General features: G+C 31.7%; 2 protein-coding genes across 3 annotated transcripts; both read right to left on the bottom strand.

Moving 5' to 3' along the window:
- Nucleotides 1–3,377: 3,377 nt before the first annotated feature.
- Nucleotides 3,378–4,205, bottom strand: LOC137825583 (LOB domain-containing protein 12-like). The gene is made up of 2 exons (XM_068631284.1): nt 3,954–4,205; nt 3,378–3,721 (listed from the first exon to the last, which is right to left on the bottom strand). Exons 1-2 carry the CDS (start codon nt 4,107–4,109, stop codon nt 3,404–3,406), a joined length of 474 nt encoding a protein of 157 aa, XP_068487385.1. The 5' UTR covers nt 4,110–4,205; the 3' UTR covers nt 3,378–3,403.
- Nucleotides 4,206–11,989: 7,784 nt separating this feature from the next.
- Nucleotides 11,990–16,726, bottom strand: LOC137825659 (small ribosomal subunit protein eS4z-like). Of its 2 annotated transcripts, none has more exons than XM_068631387.1 (5): nt 16,708–16,726; nt 13,756–13,833; nt 13,494–13,674; nt 12,893–12,990; nt 11,990–12,616 (listed from the first exon to the last, which is right to left on the bottom strand). In XM_068631387.1, the coding sequence occupies exons 1-5, from the start codon at nt 16,708–16,710 to the stop codon at nt 12,182–12,184; spliced, it is 795 nt and encodes a 264-aa protein (XP_068487488.1). In that variant the 5' UTR covers nt 16,711–16,726; the 3' UTR covers nt 11,990–12,181. The 2 variants fall into 2 exon arrangements, with proteins under 2 accessions (XP_068487488.1, XP_068487487.1); XM_068631386.1 differs by lacking the exon at nt 16,708–16,726 and adding an exon at nt 14,184–14,276.
- Nucleotides 16,727–17,336: the final 610 nt, after the last annotated feature.

Below are 17,336 nucleotides of genomic sequence, written 5' to 3' on the forward strand. Positions count from 1 at the left end.
TGATGAGATGATATACATAATATTGTATATTGTGTGGATACATGGGATGATATCATGTAATTGCAGTCTAGTATTAAGTACACGAATCTAGTATTAAGTACACGAACCCATTAAGTAAAGAAGATACCTTAACTTCACTGATAATCTAAATCATATAGATTCAAGTACAAGTGGTGAGAATCTTGAAATAGGTTCCTAATCAAACTTTGTAAAATAAGTACAATGAATCACCTTGATGTAGAAAATTTAACTTAAATTTCCTATATTGTTTTTTATGGATGAAATGTGTTTAGTGGGACATACATATATAATGAGTCTTTTGGAAGGTGTTAAGTGTGATAAATTAGTCTGATGTCGATAAATTTGAAAATTATAATCTTTGATGGTGAATTAAGTAAGATGCTTATTTTGATACACTAATAGTCTCACAATACTTAGAAATCAATACTAAGGACAATTTAAATATGTCTTCCTCTTTTAACTCTCTCCTAAGCCTCTTAAGGACAAAATTGTGATGGAGTTTCGTGTAAAATCAAAAGCGTATAACAATAAAAAATAATACACATAATAAGAATCTTACAATATTCTCACATTCCATATATTTAATTATTCAAAATAGACATTAAGTCTAATACTTTTATCTCAATTAACTTTATTTCAAAATATTTTTAAATTTTAAAATATATTTGATGGATATTCGAAGTTTACTGAGGTTGTATTTCGAGTTTTTCAACTTAATTGTATTTTAAAACTTTCTTGAAAGTATAAATGTTTAAACTATTTTATATTAATGATAAAAAAAATAAAAAAAAAACTATTTTATGTAATATAATATGATATTTATCATAAATATGTTGATTTAAAAAAATTATTTATGAAATATACCTCAAATCAAGTTTTATATTTATTTTAATCTATTATAGATTACTGTAAATTTATTATATTGTATTAGCGTCAAATTAATTTTGCTCCAATTATTTGGAATTATAATTATAGTGGATTCAAATTCAAAATAAATTATTATATTGAAACCTCTTGAATAGTATCATAAGAATTACATGCACTCCTATAGTTGTCTTAACCATCTTTATCTTTTAAAATCAAAAGTAACTCACCCACCATTTTACTTTCAGAAAGTTTGTATTATCCACGTGTTTTTCGTTTCATCTTTAAGCACGAAAAAGTTAATTAAATTCCACGATTTACTGGTTCATTTTTTTTTTATTTGTACTTTTTTAAATGTTATTTGTTTCACAAGTATATCTCCTTAAGTCCAAACATATAAAAACATCTAAACATTCAGACTTGTTATGCAACTAGTAACAAATTAGTAAAAGAAAATGTCTTTATGATATTGGATGAATTAAACATAAAGAAAAATATAAAACATCATTTTATTTCTTCTTCTTTTTATGACGTTATGATAATATGATATATTGTTATTATTGACCAGACTTTATTGATGTGTTATTGAATAATATCTTGATCGATACACTATAATATTATTATTTTCTTATTTATGTTAAATTAATAAAAAAAACAAAGAAAGAAAAATTATAAAAATTATATAAATAAGATATTGTTTGATTGAAAAATATTATTATTTATTTTATTAATATTAATATTATTCTTAATTGTTATTATTATAATTAAAAGAATAAAAATATATATAACTATAATATATTATAAATGTCATATAGTCATAAAAAATACTTATTTTTCTTTTATAAACTATTATTTAATTCAAAATCAATATTTTGTTTTATAATTGAGTATGAAAAGCTAATATACTTTTCTTTTCTTGAGAGTGTAAAACCCTCTCATATTCTTTCTCTTTTATGTATATATCTTCTCTAACACTTTTCATTACAACAATCTCCTTCACTATTTGTACAATTATGCTGGCTATTGTACACTAACATTGTTGCTACTACTTTCAACATTGTTTCCATTTATTGCAGGTCTCTTTTTTCAAATTATTTTTATTCGGTGTCACCCTTCCTAATTATTTTTTCTTCTTTTGCACTTTAATTATTATTATTTTTAAATCTCAATATAATTATTTTTGAAAAAATATGTCACCTATTTCTGACCAATAACAATAATAGCAACTAAACATGACACTTCAAGAATGTTTCACACAAATGTTATCTTAATTGATTTCATGATATTAATTCATTTCTATACATTACTTTTTTTATTTTTTTAAATGTGATTTTTAATTTATTATGCACAATTTTACCATACAAATAGAAAGAAATCAAATCTATAGTTTTTATATAATAAATTAGATTTGAACGAGTCTTTAGATTCTTTCTCCATGATTACAACAAAATCTATTTCTATATTTTTATATAGTAATTTAAAAATATTAAAATATCAATATAAATACTTTATATTATATATTTATTAATGTAGTAGTATAAAAATAATAAAATTATTATATATTCACTAGATTATAAGAAAATAAACTATATAAATTTATTCTTTAAATTCATTAATCTTTTCTCTTTATTTATATATATATATATATATATATATTAATAAAAATTAGAAATGATTTAAATATATCTCTAGATGTAATATACTAAAAAAATTATTAAATAACAACTAAATTTATATACTAATTTAGAATCTAAAATATTAACAGTTTATCTAATTTAGATATCAATTTAAAAATAATTTTATAAATTTTATTAATAATAAAAATTACTTTAATTATAAATAATATTTTAATATCTAATTTAATCAATATAATGATTAATTACTTTTTATCTTTAAAATTAATTTTTATTCAATAATTTTTTTTAATAGTTTAAATTTTTTAAAAATATATTATCAATAAACATTTTGTATTGTATTTGTAACAAAAAAAAATTGTTTATTTGAGATTTATACTTTATAGTTTTTATCACACAATTTATTAATTTTATAAGTAAAAGTTTATTATATATTATGATATATTTTGAAATCTTTTCATTCTATTTTTTAGATTAAAAAATCTAGTATTACACTTTTTTTCTACTAAATAATATAAAAATAATTATTTGAAACTCAAGTTCTTTGGAGTTAGATGTTGTCCACTTGAAAGCTCCTAATTTTGTCACGATTTTTCTTTAAAATATTAATCTCAATTATTCTTTCTTGTAAAATAATTCCTCTGCAACACTTGTTCCAATAAAAGAAACAGGAATGCTTCTAATGAGAAAAATTATAAGTATAAGTTTTTTTTTGTTTCCAGATAACAAGGTAGCTTCTGAATATAAAATAATAAGAATGTTTGTCAATTTTAAAAGTCACCACCAACTTTGTCTTTATTTGTTGCATTAACAACTAATATAGAAACACCTTAATATAAAGAAAGACAAACATGCATTTGAGAATTTTTTATTCCAGAATAATGTTATGGTCTAAGATAATTAGGGGGATGATGAACTACACTGTTAGAAGTACCAAAATTAGGAAACTGAGAGAAGTTATTTTGAAGATGATCAGAGTTGTGTAGATCAGTTTCTTCTGAGGGTACAATCAATGACTTCTTATCTATCTGAATGCATTGTATCTCTGCTTGAGCAACTGCAAGCTGCATTTTAAGATCAGCAACTTGATTCTGCAAATAAGATATGGCTCCAACACAACCATACACAGGGTCCCTCACTCTAGCACTTGCCTCATACACTAGACTACTCACTGCATCTGCTCTCTGCTCAACTGGAAGTTCCTGAAACATTGTACAAGAAACAACCATTTAGAACACTCTCTGAATCCACTGAAAGACCACCACTGACAACTCCAAAAGAACAAAAACCCTTAAATACTAAAGGTTTTATTTTTTTCAATTATATTGATAATTAGTACTTGAATTTTAATTCTGAAATTAATTGATTGTCTAGCAGAAAAAGGGTATTTTTCAACACTGAAGGAATGCAGAAAGAAGAGTAAGAAAGAAATACCTGCAACATTTTGCTAAGATTGCTAGCACCAAAAACCTTATGAACTATGGCAAACTTTTGAGGATCATCAGAAAGAAAATAAGGAGCGAAGATGCAATCTTCTGTGCACTTGCGTCTCAGCAATTTGCATGAGCCACAAGGGGGATTTCCACCCATCTTTTGAAATTTGTTGAAAACAAAGGACACTAAGAAAAGAGAAAATTGATTGTGCTTGAACTAGAAGCAGAAGAAAGAGGAATGAACTGAAGACAAAAGAAGTCAATGGAGCACAGAAAAAATAATAGTTGCATATGATGAGACTACCATTGAAAACATTGGTGTATTTATAATGGATACTAACTAAATCTGCTACAGTATTATATAAAGTATCAATTACTGAATTTTTATTTTTTAATTAAATAAAGAGTAAGTGATTCACCAAATTCTTAAATATAAAAAATTGTCAATTTGTACATTCAAATAAATATTTGAAACGCTTATACTCAAACAAAAATATAATTACAAACTTTTGTGTTATCTTTATCTTTTATTTTGATTTGATACCTTGACAAATTTGTCAATATTTTGTAATTTAGGAAACTTGTCATACTGTATTTTAATTTTCCTTTTTTATTTTGGTTTAATTATTTTTGTATTACTTTACTGTTAATAGTCAATTTTATCCAGTAACTTTTAAAAAATCAATTTTATTTTAATATTTTTTTAGAACGTTAGATTGTGATCACTGGTGACATCATCATCATCTGCTCTGTTGCTGCTGCTACTCATTGACCTTTCTCTTCTCTTCTCTTCTTCTGTTTCTGTGAATCAATGGGAGGAGAAGAGAATAACTCAGAGGGTATTATGGAAATTGGGATTTTTTTCAAGAGGGATTTTCCAGTGTTGCAACTACACTGTACTTAGTGATTTTATAAGATTCATGTTTACATGAAAAAAAACGTTTTTGAATGGTTTAATATTATAGCATCACATTCTTTTATCATTCTCAGATTAAAATATTATAATCTTTTGTAGCACTCGTTCTTTGTTTGATGGATTTTTTTTATAATTTTAATATATTTTAAACAATAGTATAGTATATATTCTGTTTAAATTGTTTACAAAGAGGTGTATGAGTTGTATTGTATTGTATAATTGTATTACACTACTTGAAAATAAATATAGGTATTTTTATGTATGGAAATTTTCAATTTATGATAGTAAAATCTCCACATTTAAAATAAAATCTATACATCTATTTGACATTTATTGAAAATATAGAAAATATTTAAATATAAAAGATCTCGTCAAAATAGATTTTTTATTAGCCTGTTTTTACCTACAAATTAACTACTGTTTTAACTAAAAGATCTTTTTAAAATAAATCTTATTATCTTATAAAAGAAAAATAATATTAAACTAAATCAATCTCTAGAGTGTAGTTTGGATTGGTTTTAAGGTTTTGTTGCATAATTCTTTACTAATAAAATATTAAAAAATATACATTGACAACTTGTTATAATATAACTCTCTTTCTATTTTTATACTTAAAATTTTATATAAAATATAAAAATATTTTTTATTATATCATTAATAAGAAGTTGATAATGGAACAAGATGTGATTGCTCTAATAATTAATTTCGGATATTTTCCTTTGGATCAGTTCCATATCAATATCAAACTACAAATTGACTGGAATACTTCAGTTTTGAAGAAAAAGAGTCTAACTTGATTAAAATATATATATATATATATATATATATATTCTGTTATTAACTTTTTGGATCAGTTTTGAAGAAAAAGAGTCTAACTTGATTAAAAAAAATATATATATTCTGTTATTAACTTTTTGGATTAGTTTTCATTTATCTTTTTATATATGAAGAACCTTATCATATTATAGGTACCATTAAGATGATATATGAACTGAATGAAAATTGGGGTATAGTTTCTTACTAACGTACCGGTAACAAATATATAAAAAGTATATGGCACTACATTTCCCAAAATTACTTCTTCTTTTAGAGGAAAATACTTAGCCCTTACGTATTCAACTCTTAATTAACATGTTCCGAAGGGTATGAACTTAAAGATGAAGAAGATTCATGCACAACACATACAACAACATGCGCTCATTGCTTCAATTAAATCATCCCATCGGAAGAAGGCGCATGGTGGCAGTGACGACGAAGTGAAAATCGCGGCAGGCCTCATAGAAGAGTGATAAGAGTATTTTTATTAACGTTGTTGGAGCCATTAATAAGAATGATGAGATGGTTGGGGTTGGGGTTGGGAGAGAAAGAAGAGAGGAATTTCAGAAGTTGGATTCAGGATGAAGATGAGACTTTAATAAGGGAGAATGGAAAGAAGGAAGAAAGATATGTTAGAATACATTTTGTGTTATACATATAGACATGTATGTATATTAGTGTCGGTAATTTACAAGTAATTGCATCTCTCGGTCTCTATTATTGGTTGACTGGTACCGTGGTCTACTTCAATGGATCGATCGACGTCAAGTCCAGTTACGTTTAAACAGAGTTAACAAAGTTAATTTGTGATTAAGAACTAGATAATGCAACCTTAAGCGCGATCCAACTCCCTAATTCGGCCCAATAACTTGTTGGGAATCCCTCCTTAGTTTAATGAGAGATTATGACCAATGAATATTAGTAACATTATTGTGGGGAGCTGAATTACTCATACCCCTCAATTAAGTCAATTAAGGGGGAGAATTGTTGGGAATCTCTCCTTAATTTAATGGAAGATTATGACCAATAAACCTCAGTAACATTATTGTGAGGGAGTTGAATTATTTATACCCTCAACTAAATAATTTAAGGGGAGAATTGTTGGGAATCCCTCCTTAATTTAATGAGAGATTATGACCAATAAATATTGGTAACAAATCCATTAAATATATTCAATGATGGTCATTCAAAAGTTTTTTGAAAATTGTAACTCTCACCTAAAAATATAATGAGCATTAATATCTTTAGGAAGAAGTCTTCCAGAGAAAAAGAAAGAGTAGATATCCATCATCATAGTGTGAGATTAGAATATCCTAGTGAGAAACTAGAGAGACATTTTGTTGGGTGAGATTGAGTGTTAAAAAAAAATATTGTAATCTTATTTTCATAGTGGAGGCATTTTATGGACTAGGTCCCGTAGGTTTTACTTCTCAAGTTGAGGAAGGTTTTCCCACATTAAAAATTCTCTGTCTCATTATTCTATTTTTGCTCTATTTTCTATTATTTGCTTATTGCATCCGCAAGTGCCCATTTTGTATTTACACCAAAGGGGAGAATTATTTCTGAATTTTTCCAACATAATTAAGGCTCATTAAGGTAATATAAATAATAACACACTTTTCAAGAACGAGGTACGTCATTAGCTATAGTACTCTGACAACCGAGTGTCGAACATCTTTGCTAACTTGAGCGTCGGAGTGCCTTCTGCAGGTACCATTCGAGTTTGTACTTCGAGACAACTGAGAGAAGCGACAAGTAGAGAAGAGGAAGGAGTTTGCAAGGAGGAAGGTTGATGGGTAGTACAACCGACCGACAGAAGAGTGATCTCAATAGTTCTCAAAGGAATTGAAGTGAAGAAGAAAGTAGATGGTATCAACCCGAAGCATGGCAGGCGAAAGAATGTCCGAAGCTGAGCAGATGGCATTGTTGATGTCTCTACAGAGGGAGATGGTTGAAATGAAGCGAAGAAATCAAGAGGTTACTCAAAGGAATGAGAATGAGATCCAAGCTCTTCGTAGGGAGAATGAGGAGATGAAGAGGAAGCTCACAGGGGAGGGGTCGTCTACTGAACCGACCAACCTAGTTGAAGGTCGTTCACCTCCCCCATCGGTCTAAAGACTGCTGAAGAGATGAAAGACAAGGTTTTTACCCAAGAGTTGAACGGAGAGTCCTACCCAAACAAGACGACCCCTACAACCGGACCTACGTCCGGGGTTTCGGATTCAATTCACCGACATCTTTTTACCGACTCCATCATCGGCGTCCCACTATCCGACAAGGGGAAAGACTTCAACAGAGATCACTATGATGGCACAACCGACCCGAACAAGCACATGGATGTGTACACTGCATACATCAGCATGTACACCTCGAACAACGCGATCCTATGTCGGGTGTGTTCCACATCGTTGAAGGGAGGAACTCTTAGCTGGTTCACAAAACATTGAGTTTGGCATGACGATTGGGCTTCTTGATGTCTGACTTGACATCAGGCGGCGCCTGCAGACGTGATGTGACTCGCATTGATGAGGGGTTTTCTGCGCAAACGACAAGGATCGTTGGATCAAAGAGATCTAATGTTGAGATGGTTGCGATGCTTCGTCTCCCAAGACCCTTGAGGGCTATAAATAGTGGTCCCAACAGTGTCGAGACACTGCACTTCTATTTTGATATTTGCTCTGAGACCCAAGTACCTCTCGTCCTCCTGTGTTGCTATCTTTCGTCTTTCACAAGGTTAGTCATGTTTTCTTTGTCTCGTCCTACCTCCTCTTCTTCGGTTGCTCCTTCCCCTCATCATATGTGTCCTTCGTCCTCTTTGTCTTCTTCTGATTCTAACTCCTCCACGACCGAACCTATCTCGATCGGTGTCATTCAAACGGTACATCCTGTGGAGGATATGGTTAGGGGAAATGACTGGGGTGGTGTTGTCGATCGGTCGGGTTCCCCTAAGCAGGTTATCTCCCCTTCGGAGCTTGATTGGGTGGAAGCTAAGGTAACTAGGATCACCTTTGCTTTCATGACCGAGACCTCTGTTGCCGATTTTTTGGATAGGGCCCCGATTTTGAAGGCAAATGCTAGCCTTAACATTATCTCCATTGAGCCTTGCCTCCCGACTGAGTCTGTAAGTCTGGGTCGGTCTGCTGTTGAGTCACCCTTCTTCTATATGTATTCTTGCTTATTCTCATATTTGCACATTTCTTTATCTTTTGATATCTTCACGATGGGCGTCCTTCAGGCGCTCAACGTTGCTCCCACATAGCTACAACCAAATACTTGGGCGTTCATTCAAGCCTTCTGCTTGATATGTGATGTTTTTTGTTTTCATCCTACTCCTTCGTATTTTCTGAGTTATTACACCTTCCACCCGACCGAACATGTTCTGTGGCATTCACTCATCAGTCGATCAGGTAACGTTCTCTTCAATTCTTTTACAACTTTATACAAAAAATTTAAATAAAAATTCTTCAAGATTGTCATCCGATCGGAGGGCATGCCACATTTTTTTTATGAAGTCGACCGATCGAGGTTTCCTTTGTTCTGCACTAGGAAACCTCAAAAGTTTAAGGAGTGGGGACCTCGTCCGACCTCTAGTGCCAAGGAGAGAGAGATTCTTTCTTTGACGAGCTCCCAAGGAAACTTCCTACACGGAAGCTACTAGCCGTGTACGCACAAATGCACCGATGGTTGGCCTTTAAGGTATGCTAGCTTTCTTTAGTTTCGGTTGAATGCCTAGTCTTCAACTAACACCTTTTCTTACGTAGATATAATGACTAAAGGCTTCCCCTCGTCGGGCGATGTTGGATTCCTTCAAGGAAAGGGTTGTCCAGAGAAAGGGTCGTTTGAGCATTGAAGCTCTGGCTGCAGGGAAGGAGTCGACCGTCAGCACTAGCCCTTCCAACAGGGGAAATAAAAGGCTAAGAGAGGGTGGTAATACTGTCAGGACCACCCGCTCTCCCCGCGTGGTGTCGACGCCTCCTCCTCCACGTTGTGTGCCCATCGATGTCGACTCTTCGCCGACCGATGATTTCAACAGGCCAATCCCACCTCTTGCTGACGAGAATACCATGAAGGTTTCAATGTCACCCCTGTCAATGTTAGGGGTGACTTACAGTTCGCAAATGGGGTGACTTACAATTCGCAAATGGGGTGAAGATTGGTCTGACCGCCCCGACAATTTTGTATGTTTTTATCCGAGATGGATGCGAGGGGTTCGGCCTCGATCCACTTGGTGAAGTAATCAACCCCGACTAAGAGAAACTTTGTCTGCCTTTTGCTTGGAATGAAGACCGATAATGTCCATGCCCCAGATGGCGAACGGTCATGGTGACGTCATGATGTACAACTCTTCCGGCTTGAGATGGTGCAGAGGACTGAACTCCTAGCACTTGGTGCTTTTCTTCACATATTCGGCGCAGTCACCATGGAGGTCGGTCAGTAATACCCGGTCCTGAGGACTTTAGCGTCCATCGTTCGTGCACCCGAATGATTGTCGCACACTCTGTTGTGGATTTCCTTAAGGACGTACTCTGCTTGCTCCTTGGTATGCACTTCAACAATGGCGTTGAGTAGCCTCTTCGGTAGAGGTCCTGGTTGATCATGGTGTACCTCGAGCACTGCAACTTCGTTGCTTTCTCCTCTTTCGACTTGCATGTGTCGTGCTTCAAGTATTGGATGATTGGACTCATCCAAGTTTCGGCCTCGATCTCAGTCACAGCAAGGCACTCAACTTCCCCCACACTAGGTTATCTTAGCCAAATTTTCACAACCGATTTGTGATGGCTCTTCTTTTTGGTCGTAGCTAGTCGAGACAACGCATCGGCCCTCATGTTGTCTTGCCGGCGAATGTGTTCTACCGTCACTTTTGCATGTCACCTCACGATTGTGTGGTAATATCTTTGCAGCAGGGGCTCTTTTTCCTCGAACTCTCCTTTTATTTTCTAGACCACTAACTGGGAATTGCTTTTGCATGTCACCTCACGAGATCCCATCTCGTACGCCAGGTTTAAGTCGGCTAGGATAGCCTCGTATTCGGTTTGATTGTTGGTGGCCTTGAACCCAAACTGAAGTGCTTGCTCCAAGAAGAGGCCGCCTGGTCCTGAGAGGATGACTCCTGCCCCACATACGGTTTTGTTGGACGACCCATCCACATATATAGTCCATCCAACCGAGAGGTCGTGTTGGGTGGGAGCTCGGCAGAGAAGTCAGTCAAGCACTGGATTTGATTGCTCCTCTCAGCTCATAACGGATGTTGAACTCCGAGAGCTCCACCGACCACCCTATCACACGTCCTACAAGATCAGGCTTAGATAAAAATTTTAATATGGAGGTACTCGGTTCTTACCGTTATGGTGTGGTTCTGGAAGTAAGGTCGCATCCGCCTTGCTGTTGGGACCAAAGCAAGAGCTACCTTCTCTATCAGCTGGTATCTCGTCTTGACTGCATGGAGCGTCCGGCTGACGAAGTATACCGGACGTTCTTCCTTTTCCACCTCTTGGACCAGCGTCGTGATGATTGCTTCTTCCAAGATCGATAGCTACACCACTATCGATTGGTCGGGCTTGGGTTTGTGAATAACTTCCGGTAAGGACAGAAATTTCCTTCAGCTGTTTGTCTGAGTTCGCTTCGATTCCTCAGTGGGTTAACATAAAACCCAAGACCTTGTCGCCCTTCACCCTAAACGCATACTTCTTAGGATTTGTCCTTCTCAATGCGTCAAAGACTTCTTCCAGGTCTTTGATGTGCTGGGCGAACGAGTTAGACTTTACAACTATGTCGTCAACATAGACCTTCACGCTCCGGACGATCATTCCCTTGAAGATTTTGTCCATCAACCGATGGTAGGTTGCTCCAGCGTTCTTCAGGCCGAACAACATTACTTTATAATAGTAACTAACACCGTCGATTTGAAAGCCATTTTCTCCATGTCCTTGGAGTCCATGCTTATCTGGTTAAAGCCAAGAATAAACATCTAAGAAACTCAACATTTTATGACAGGCTGCTCCATTTACTTGTTCTTAGGGTACATGCTTATCTGATTATAGCCAGAATAAACATCCAAGAAACACAACATTTTATGACTGACTGTTTCATTTACCAACCGATCGATGTTGAGGAATGGGTACGAATCCTTTGGACAACAAATTCTTGAATGAAATTTTCTGCTTCATAAATATATTTTAAAAGAAATTTCCTTTAAAAAATATAATGCATAGATTCATTTAGTAAAACTCGCCAATAATCATATTCAGTTCAATATCCACTACAACTTCGCCATTATTCTGCCTAGGTAAAAACTGATTCTGCAATTTGTGCAACCAGAAATCAAGTAAATACTAGAAAAAGAAACGATTACATCATGAATTTAACAGCCACAATAAAGTTGTATAGAGCAAGAGTCAAAATTCAACAATAAAAATCTCTCGGACAAAAGGAATTAGAAACCAAAAACATAGAATTAAACTACGAAATGCTCAAGTCTATTAATTCAGAAGGGGGAATTAAGCAGCAGTTGCTTGCTGAGCGGCAGTCCTTTTTCTAGCTTCCTCAATGATGGATAGCTTAATACCCTTACCCTTGGGAAGTGATATCAAAGGCTTTGTCCCCTTCCCAATAGTGAACACGTTTGCCAAACGAGTAGCAAATTCATGTCCAGTGGCATCCTGAACGTGAATTGTGTCAAAGCTGCCCTTTTGCCTCTCCCTGCTCTTAATAACTCCAACACGCCCCCTGTTTCTTCCTCCAGTAACCATAACAACGTTACCAACATCAAATTTGATAAAATCAACGATCTTGTTTTCCTCCAGATCCAGCTTAATGGTGTCATTGGCTCTGATGACAGGGTCTGGGTATCGGATGGTACGACCATCAAAGGTGTTCAGGTATGGAATACCTTTCTGACCAAACTGCACCGACTTTACCTTGCACAGCTTAAACTGCCATATATACACATACAAGGAGGAATACACATTAAACCATAACCATTAATTGTAGGAAACTTCGAAACAAAATGCAAACAATTAACTAAGCAGGTTCTGAAATTGACATTTATTGGTTCATTAGTATCAACACATAACAGTGAAGCCAGTCTTCTATGTTACTTATTATATATTTACAGTATAATGGAAAATAGGCTGCTAATGATATAAGTACCTTGACAGTATTATGGCAAATAGAATAAATATATTAAAAAATATACGTATAAAAAGTACCTTTGCCTCATCATCCCTGACAGAATGAAGACGGAAACGACCTTTGGTGTCATAGAGCAGGCGGAAGTTCTCGTTTGTTTTAGGTATAGATACAACATCTACATAGAGAAATAAAATTTAGAACGAAATCATGGAATCCAGCCAAAACAAAACAATTATACTGCAAATGACAAACACTTGGTTCGGTGGGGGTAGAGAGAGTCAGCGACAAGTCTCAGGGACTAATTTGACCGACAAATTAGTGCTCACAATTTATCATAACAAATTCACAAAACAGGACGATTCAAGAAACACGGGTAAACATTGAAAGTGTTCGTAAATGAAACAGAGAGTCAGGGTGTATTCAGCATTCTTAAGAGCATGAATCTCGTTAATTCAGTAAATGCTCTACTTCCTATTCAACATCCTGAATATATTCTTTTATCTGTTTCGACCTACAGAGATATCACTAAATAATTCGTATTCATAAAACATCAAATTCAAACATCAAATTCAAACATCAATAACACTGTCTTACACAACAGCATATTATTAACCTTCAACCCCAGAATACAATACTGCATAAATTTAGCCCTATAAAATTAGAATGCCACAAACATACCCATGAAACCAGAAGGATATGTCTTGTCTGTCCTGACTTTGCCATCAACAAGCACATGTCGCTGCATCAGAATAGCAATGACTTCACGGTAGGTCAGAGCATACTTCAACCGGTTCCGCAGGATGAGTATGAGGGGAAGGCACTCCCTTGATTTGTGGGGTCCAGATGAGGGTTTGGGAGCCTATACATGAATGAAAAAGTATACATCAGTTTCTAAAATGCTTCCCTTAACTGATCAAATGATGAAGAAACTTTCACTTACAAATGCACCACCCAATTTGTCAAGCATCCAATGCTTAGGAGCATTGAGCCTCTTCAAATGTTTCTTCAATCCCCTAGCCTGTAACAGTCACAAGCACCAAAGTTAAAAACTCAAAACACAAAATAAAAGGAAGAAACAAACAGCAAACCTAAAATTAAATAGATAAAACTTATCAATGGATCCTCAAAAAAATACCATGTTACAAACTTATCCTCCACAAGTTTATTTGGATAAATAGAGTGCAGAAAAGAGTAAAATCAAAAAACCCAGTGTACAGAATTCGGAGGTAAAACCCATTGAGTTAAAATATGACATAAAATGGATTAATACTTGCTAAAATGAAGATTCAATCCAAACAGAAAACAAAAAGGACTAAGAAACAGATCAAAACCTAATATGAATATGAGAAATAGAAAGAGGATACCAACCATCTTTGGATTTGCAAAGGAAACTAGTGCCCCACCTCTACTGCACTAAAGTGGAGAACTGAAGGGCCGCAACTGTATATTTAAAAAAAATGGTTTTTTTTACCTATTTCATCCCATAAGCTATTAAATATTAATATTTTAATTATTTATAAAAATTTATAATTTTGAAAATTATTTTAATATTTTGTATTTTATTTATATTTTTATTAAAGAGATTTTATTAATATTTTGTTATAAATGTAAGTTGGCAAAATATCATAACTCGCACTCCATAAATTTAAATTACACCCATATAAATTCAAATTCAAATTTTACTTTTCTGAAATGTGTACTGTGAATTGCATTATTGCATTATTGTGTTCTATGATTATATTATTTTTAATAAAAATATATTTTACATTAAAATATATATATATATATATATATATATATTATCTATCTATAAAAGAGAATTTATATATTAAGGGAATTTTCTGTTATAACTATTTCTTTTATATATAAATATATTCTTATTTTATCTTTATTAATATTTTATTAATTTATTATACTTATTTTGTAATTTCAAGGTAGTTTTTTTTAATGTGGAGAGTGAAGAAATTGATGTGTTGTTGTTTTAGATTATTTTTTTTAATTATTATAAAGTTATGAATTTATGAAATTTGTTATTGGTTTTAAGTTGACTGTTTTAATCTTCTTATTACTTTTTAAATTTTCAATTTGATTTAAATTAACCATTTGATCTTGAGTTTTGACCATTTGGTTAGGAAACTGTTTTTCTGTTTTAAACTAATTTTCTTTTTTATTTTTAAAATTAAAGATATTTGTAAATTTATCATATATAACTATTATGTTAGCTATGCTTCTTTCGTAGGTGAACTTAAATAATTTATTTGTCTTCTTATATATATTTATATTTATTAAAATATACTATAATAATATTAATATTGTTTATTCAAATTTTAATATTAAATATAGATATATAAATGATAAAAGTAAAAAATGTGGACCTGTTATACCTAGAAAGAGGATTTCTTTTTATAACCGTTCTTTTTAGACAAATTTTTTATAATTCTACCCTTATTTAATATATTTTATTTTATTAGAACAATTGAGTATTTGTCATTTCATATGAATTACTTAAAAAGATAAAATTATTTTTTAAATTATGCAAACTAACTTTTCACTCTTCTCTTAATTCCTTATTTTAAGGCAACACGAGAAAGAAAGAAAGAAAAAAAGCACACTCTCACCCTCACTCCATTCTCACATAAAATCTCAAGTATCACATAAAATAACTTTCATTTTCAATCACTCTCTCCATTCAAATTTCAATTACTCTCTCCACTCAATTTCAAGCAACATTATTTTCTGTGGTAAAATCATCATTCTTTTGTATCTACCATCAAGTTAATTCTAATATCAACGTGAATATCATCACACTCTCCGATCCCAAAACCACCAATGGAAGAAAAGAAAAAGTTTGGAGAAGAGAAACTCAAACCATAAGAGAAAAAAAAAGTTGATTAATCAATTCATCAGTTTTATTTTACATGTTATTTTTTGCTTTCCAATTTTCACTCATCCAAAATTATTTCTATATGTATGTTAAATTTTTATCATTGTAGAAGTTGAGCAGAAGAGGAAAATGCAGATACTCATGCGAAGTTTCTCTAGTATATATAAAGAGGATTTCCCATTTTAACTGTTTTTGGTTATATACAAATATGTTCATATTTTATCCTTATATCAGTATTTCATTTTATTATTTTATATTTAATTATTTCGTCATTTTATAATTACTTAAATTTAAAACTAAAAAAAAACGAAAAAAAGAACAAAAAGAAAAAGAAATATAAAAAAAATATTGTATACCACAAAAAACTTAGTTTGTTCTTTCATTCTGACCAATCTAAAGTATTTCTGGTTGAATTAGTGTCATTATTGTTTATTTTATTCTAATCAATCAATACACTTGTATAAATTCTGATTATTTAATTGTTAAAATTTCTCATTTTTATTTTTTTTATTTTGTTTTTCATTTTCATATAAGGGCAGAAGAGGAAGAAAATAGAGAAGCAGAATATCCCAAACAGTTACTTGAATACCGAACATTCAGATTTTTTTGCACAGGTACAAAGTTATCTTGACATCATTGTGAATGTTGACGTCGATGGAAGATTGATGTCTTCCGCATTGTTGTGAAAAAAAAAAAAAATTAGAAAATAAATATTTTTTTGAGTTTATTAGATTCTCCTTTTTGTGTACACAAATTTATTCTTGTTTTATGCTCATTAATATTTTATTTTATTCTTATTAATATTTTATTTTATTAATTTATCTTGATTGATTATTTTGTCATTGTATAATTTTAACGTTAATATTTTTAGTTTTAAAAATTTATTTTATTTATTGTCAAAACCACATTATTTAAGTATAGAAATTCTAGCACCAGAACAAACACACATTTCTTTTGAGGTTTCGCTACTCTTTTCTTTTTCTCAGTTTTTGTATTTGTACAAGGATACATTTTGGAATTGCAAAGGAAACTAAAAACTTCTATTGCACTAATGGTTGAGTTCTGGATCATGCCTTGATTCTATTCTCTTTAAATAGAGATTCCTGTTATGAACCCTATATATAAAATCAAAATTCTAATTCTAATTTTGTATGATTGGATACCCATTTTGTATTATATGATTATATTATTTTAATAAAAAATATATTTTAGATTTAGACATGTGTGGATTATATATGATTAAATTATAAAATGTTAATGCAAAATTTATGAATGAAAACATTATCTAGGAACTAAAATAATTTTAGTATAATAAAAAAAATTATTTGTCTTCCAACTAGAAATCAATGAATCCAAAAGACAAAAATAAGTTTTTTCATATATGAGTTTTTTTTAAAATTGATATTTAAAAAATAAACTTCTAAAATAAACCAATTAAAAATTAAACAAATTTTAAATTTATTATTGACTAGATTTTAGTTTTAATTAATATCAATAATATAATGGTTTGAGATCAAAATTTTACTGAGAAAAATATGTCTTATTCTATTATTTATAATATTATTTGCTCTCAATAATTATGATAATAATATTTCACACCTAAACTAATTTTAATAAATTATCATATGTATCAGTCC

Source organism: Phaseolus vulgaris, chromosome 8 (assembly GCF_000499845.2).
Source record: "Phaseolus vulgaris cultivar G19833 chromosome 8, P. vulgaris v2.0, whole genome shotgun sequence".
NCBI lineage: Eukaryota > Viridiplantae > Streptophyta > Magnoliopsida > Fabales > Fabaceae > Phaseolus > Phaseolus vulgaris.

Coding starts and splice junctions, on each gene's coding strand:
- LOC137825583 (XM_068631284.1), bottom strand. CDS start 4,109: ATGGGTGGAAATCCCCCTTGTGGCTCATGCAAATTGCTGAGACGCAAG. Junction 3,722..3,953: donor ATCTTAGCAAAATGTTGCAG/GTATTTCTTTCT, acceptor ACAATGTTTCAG/GAACTTCCAGTTGAGCAGAG.
- LOC137825659 (XM_068631387.1), bottom strand. Junction 12,991..13,493: donor ATATCCTTCTGGTTTCATGG/GTATGTTTGTGG, acceptor TTCTCTATGTAG/ATGTTGTATCTATACCTAAA. Junction 12,617..12,892: donor TCAGGGATGATGAGGCAAAG/GTACTTTTTATA, acceptor TATATATGGCAG/TTTAAGCTGTGCAAGGTAAA.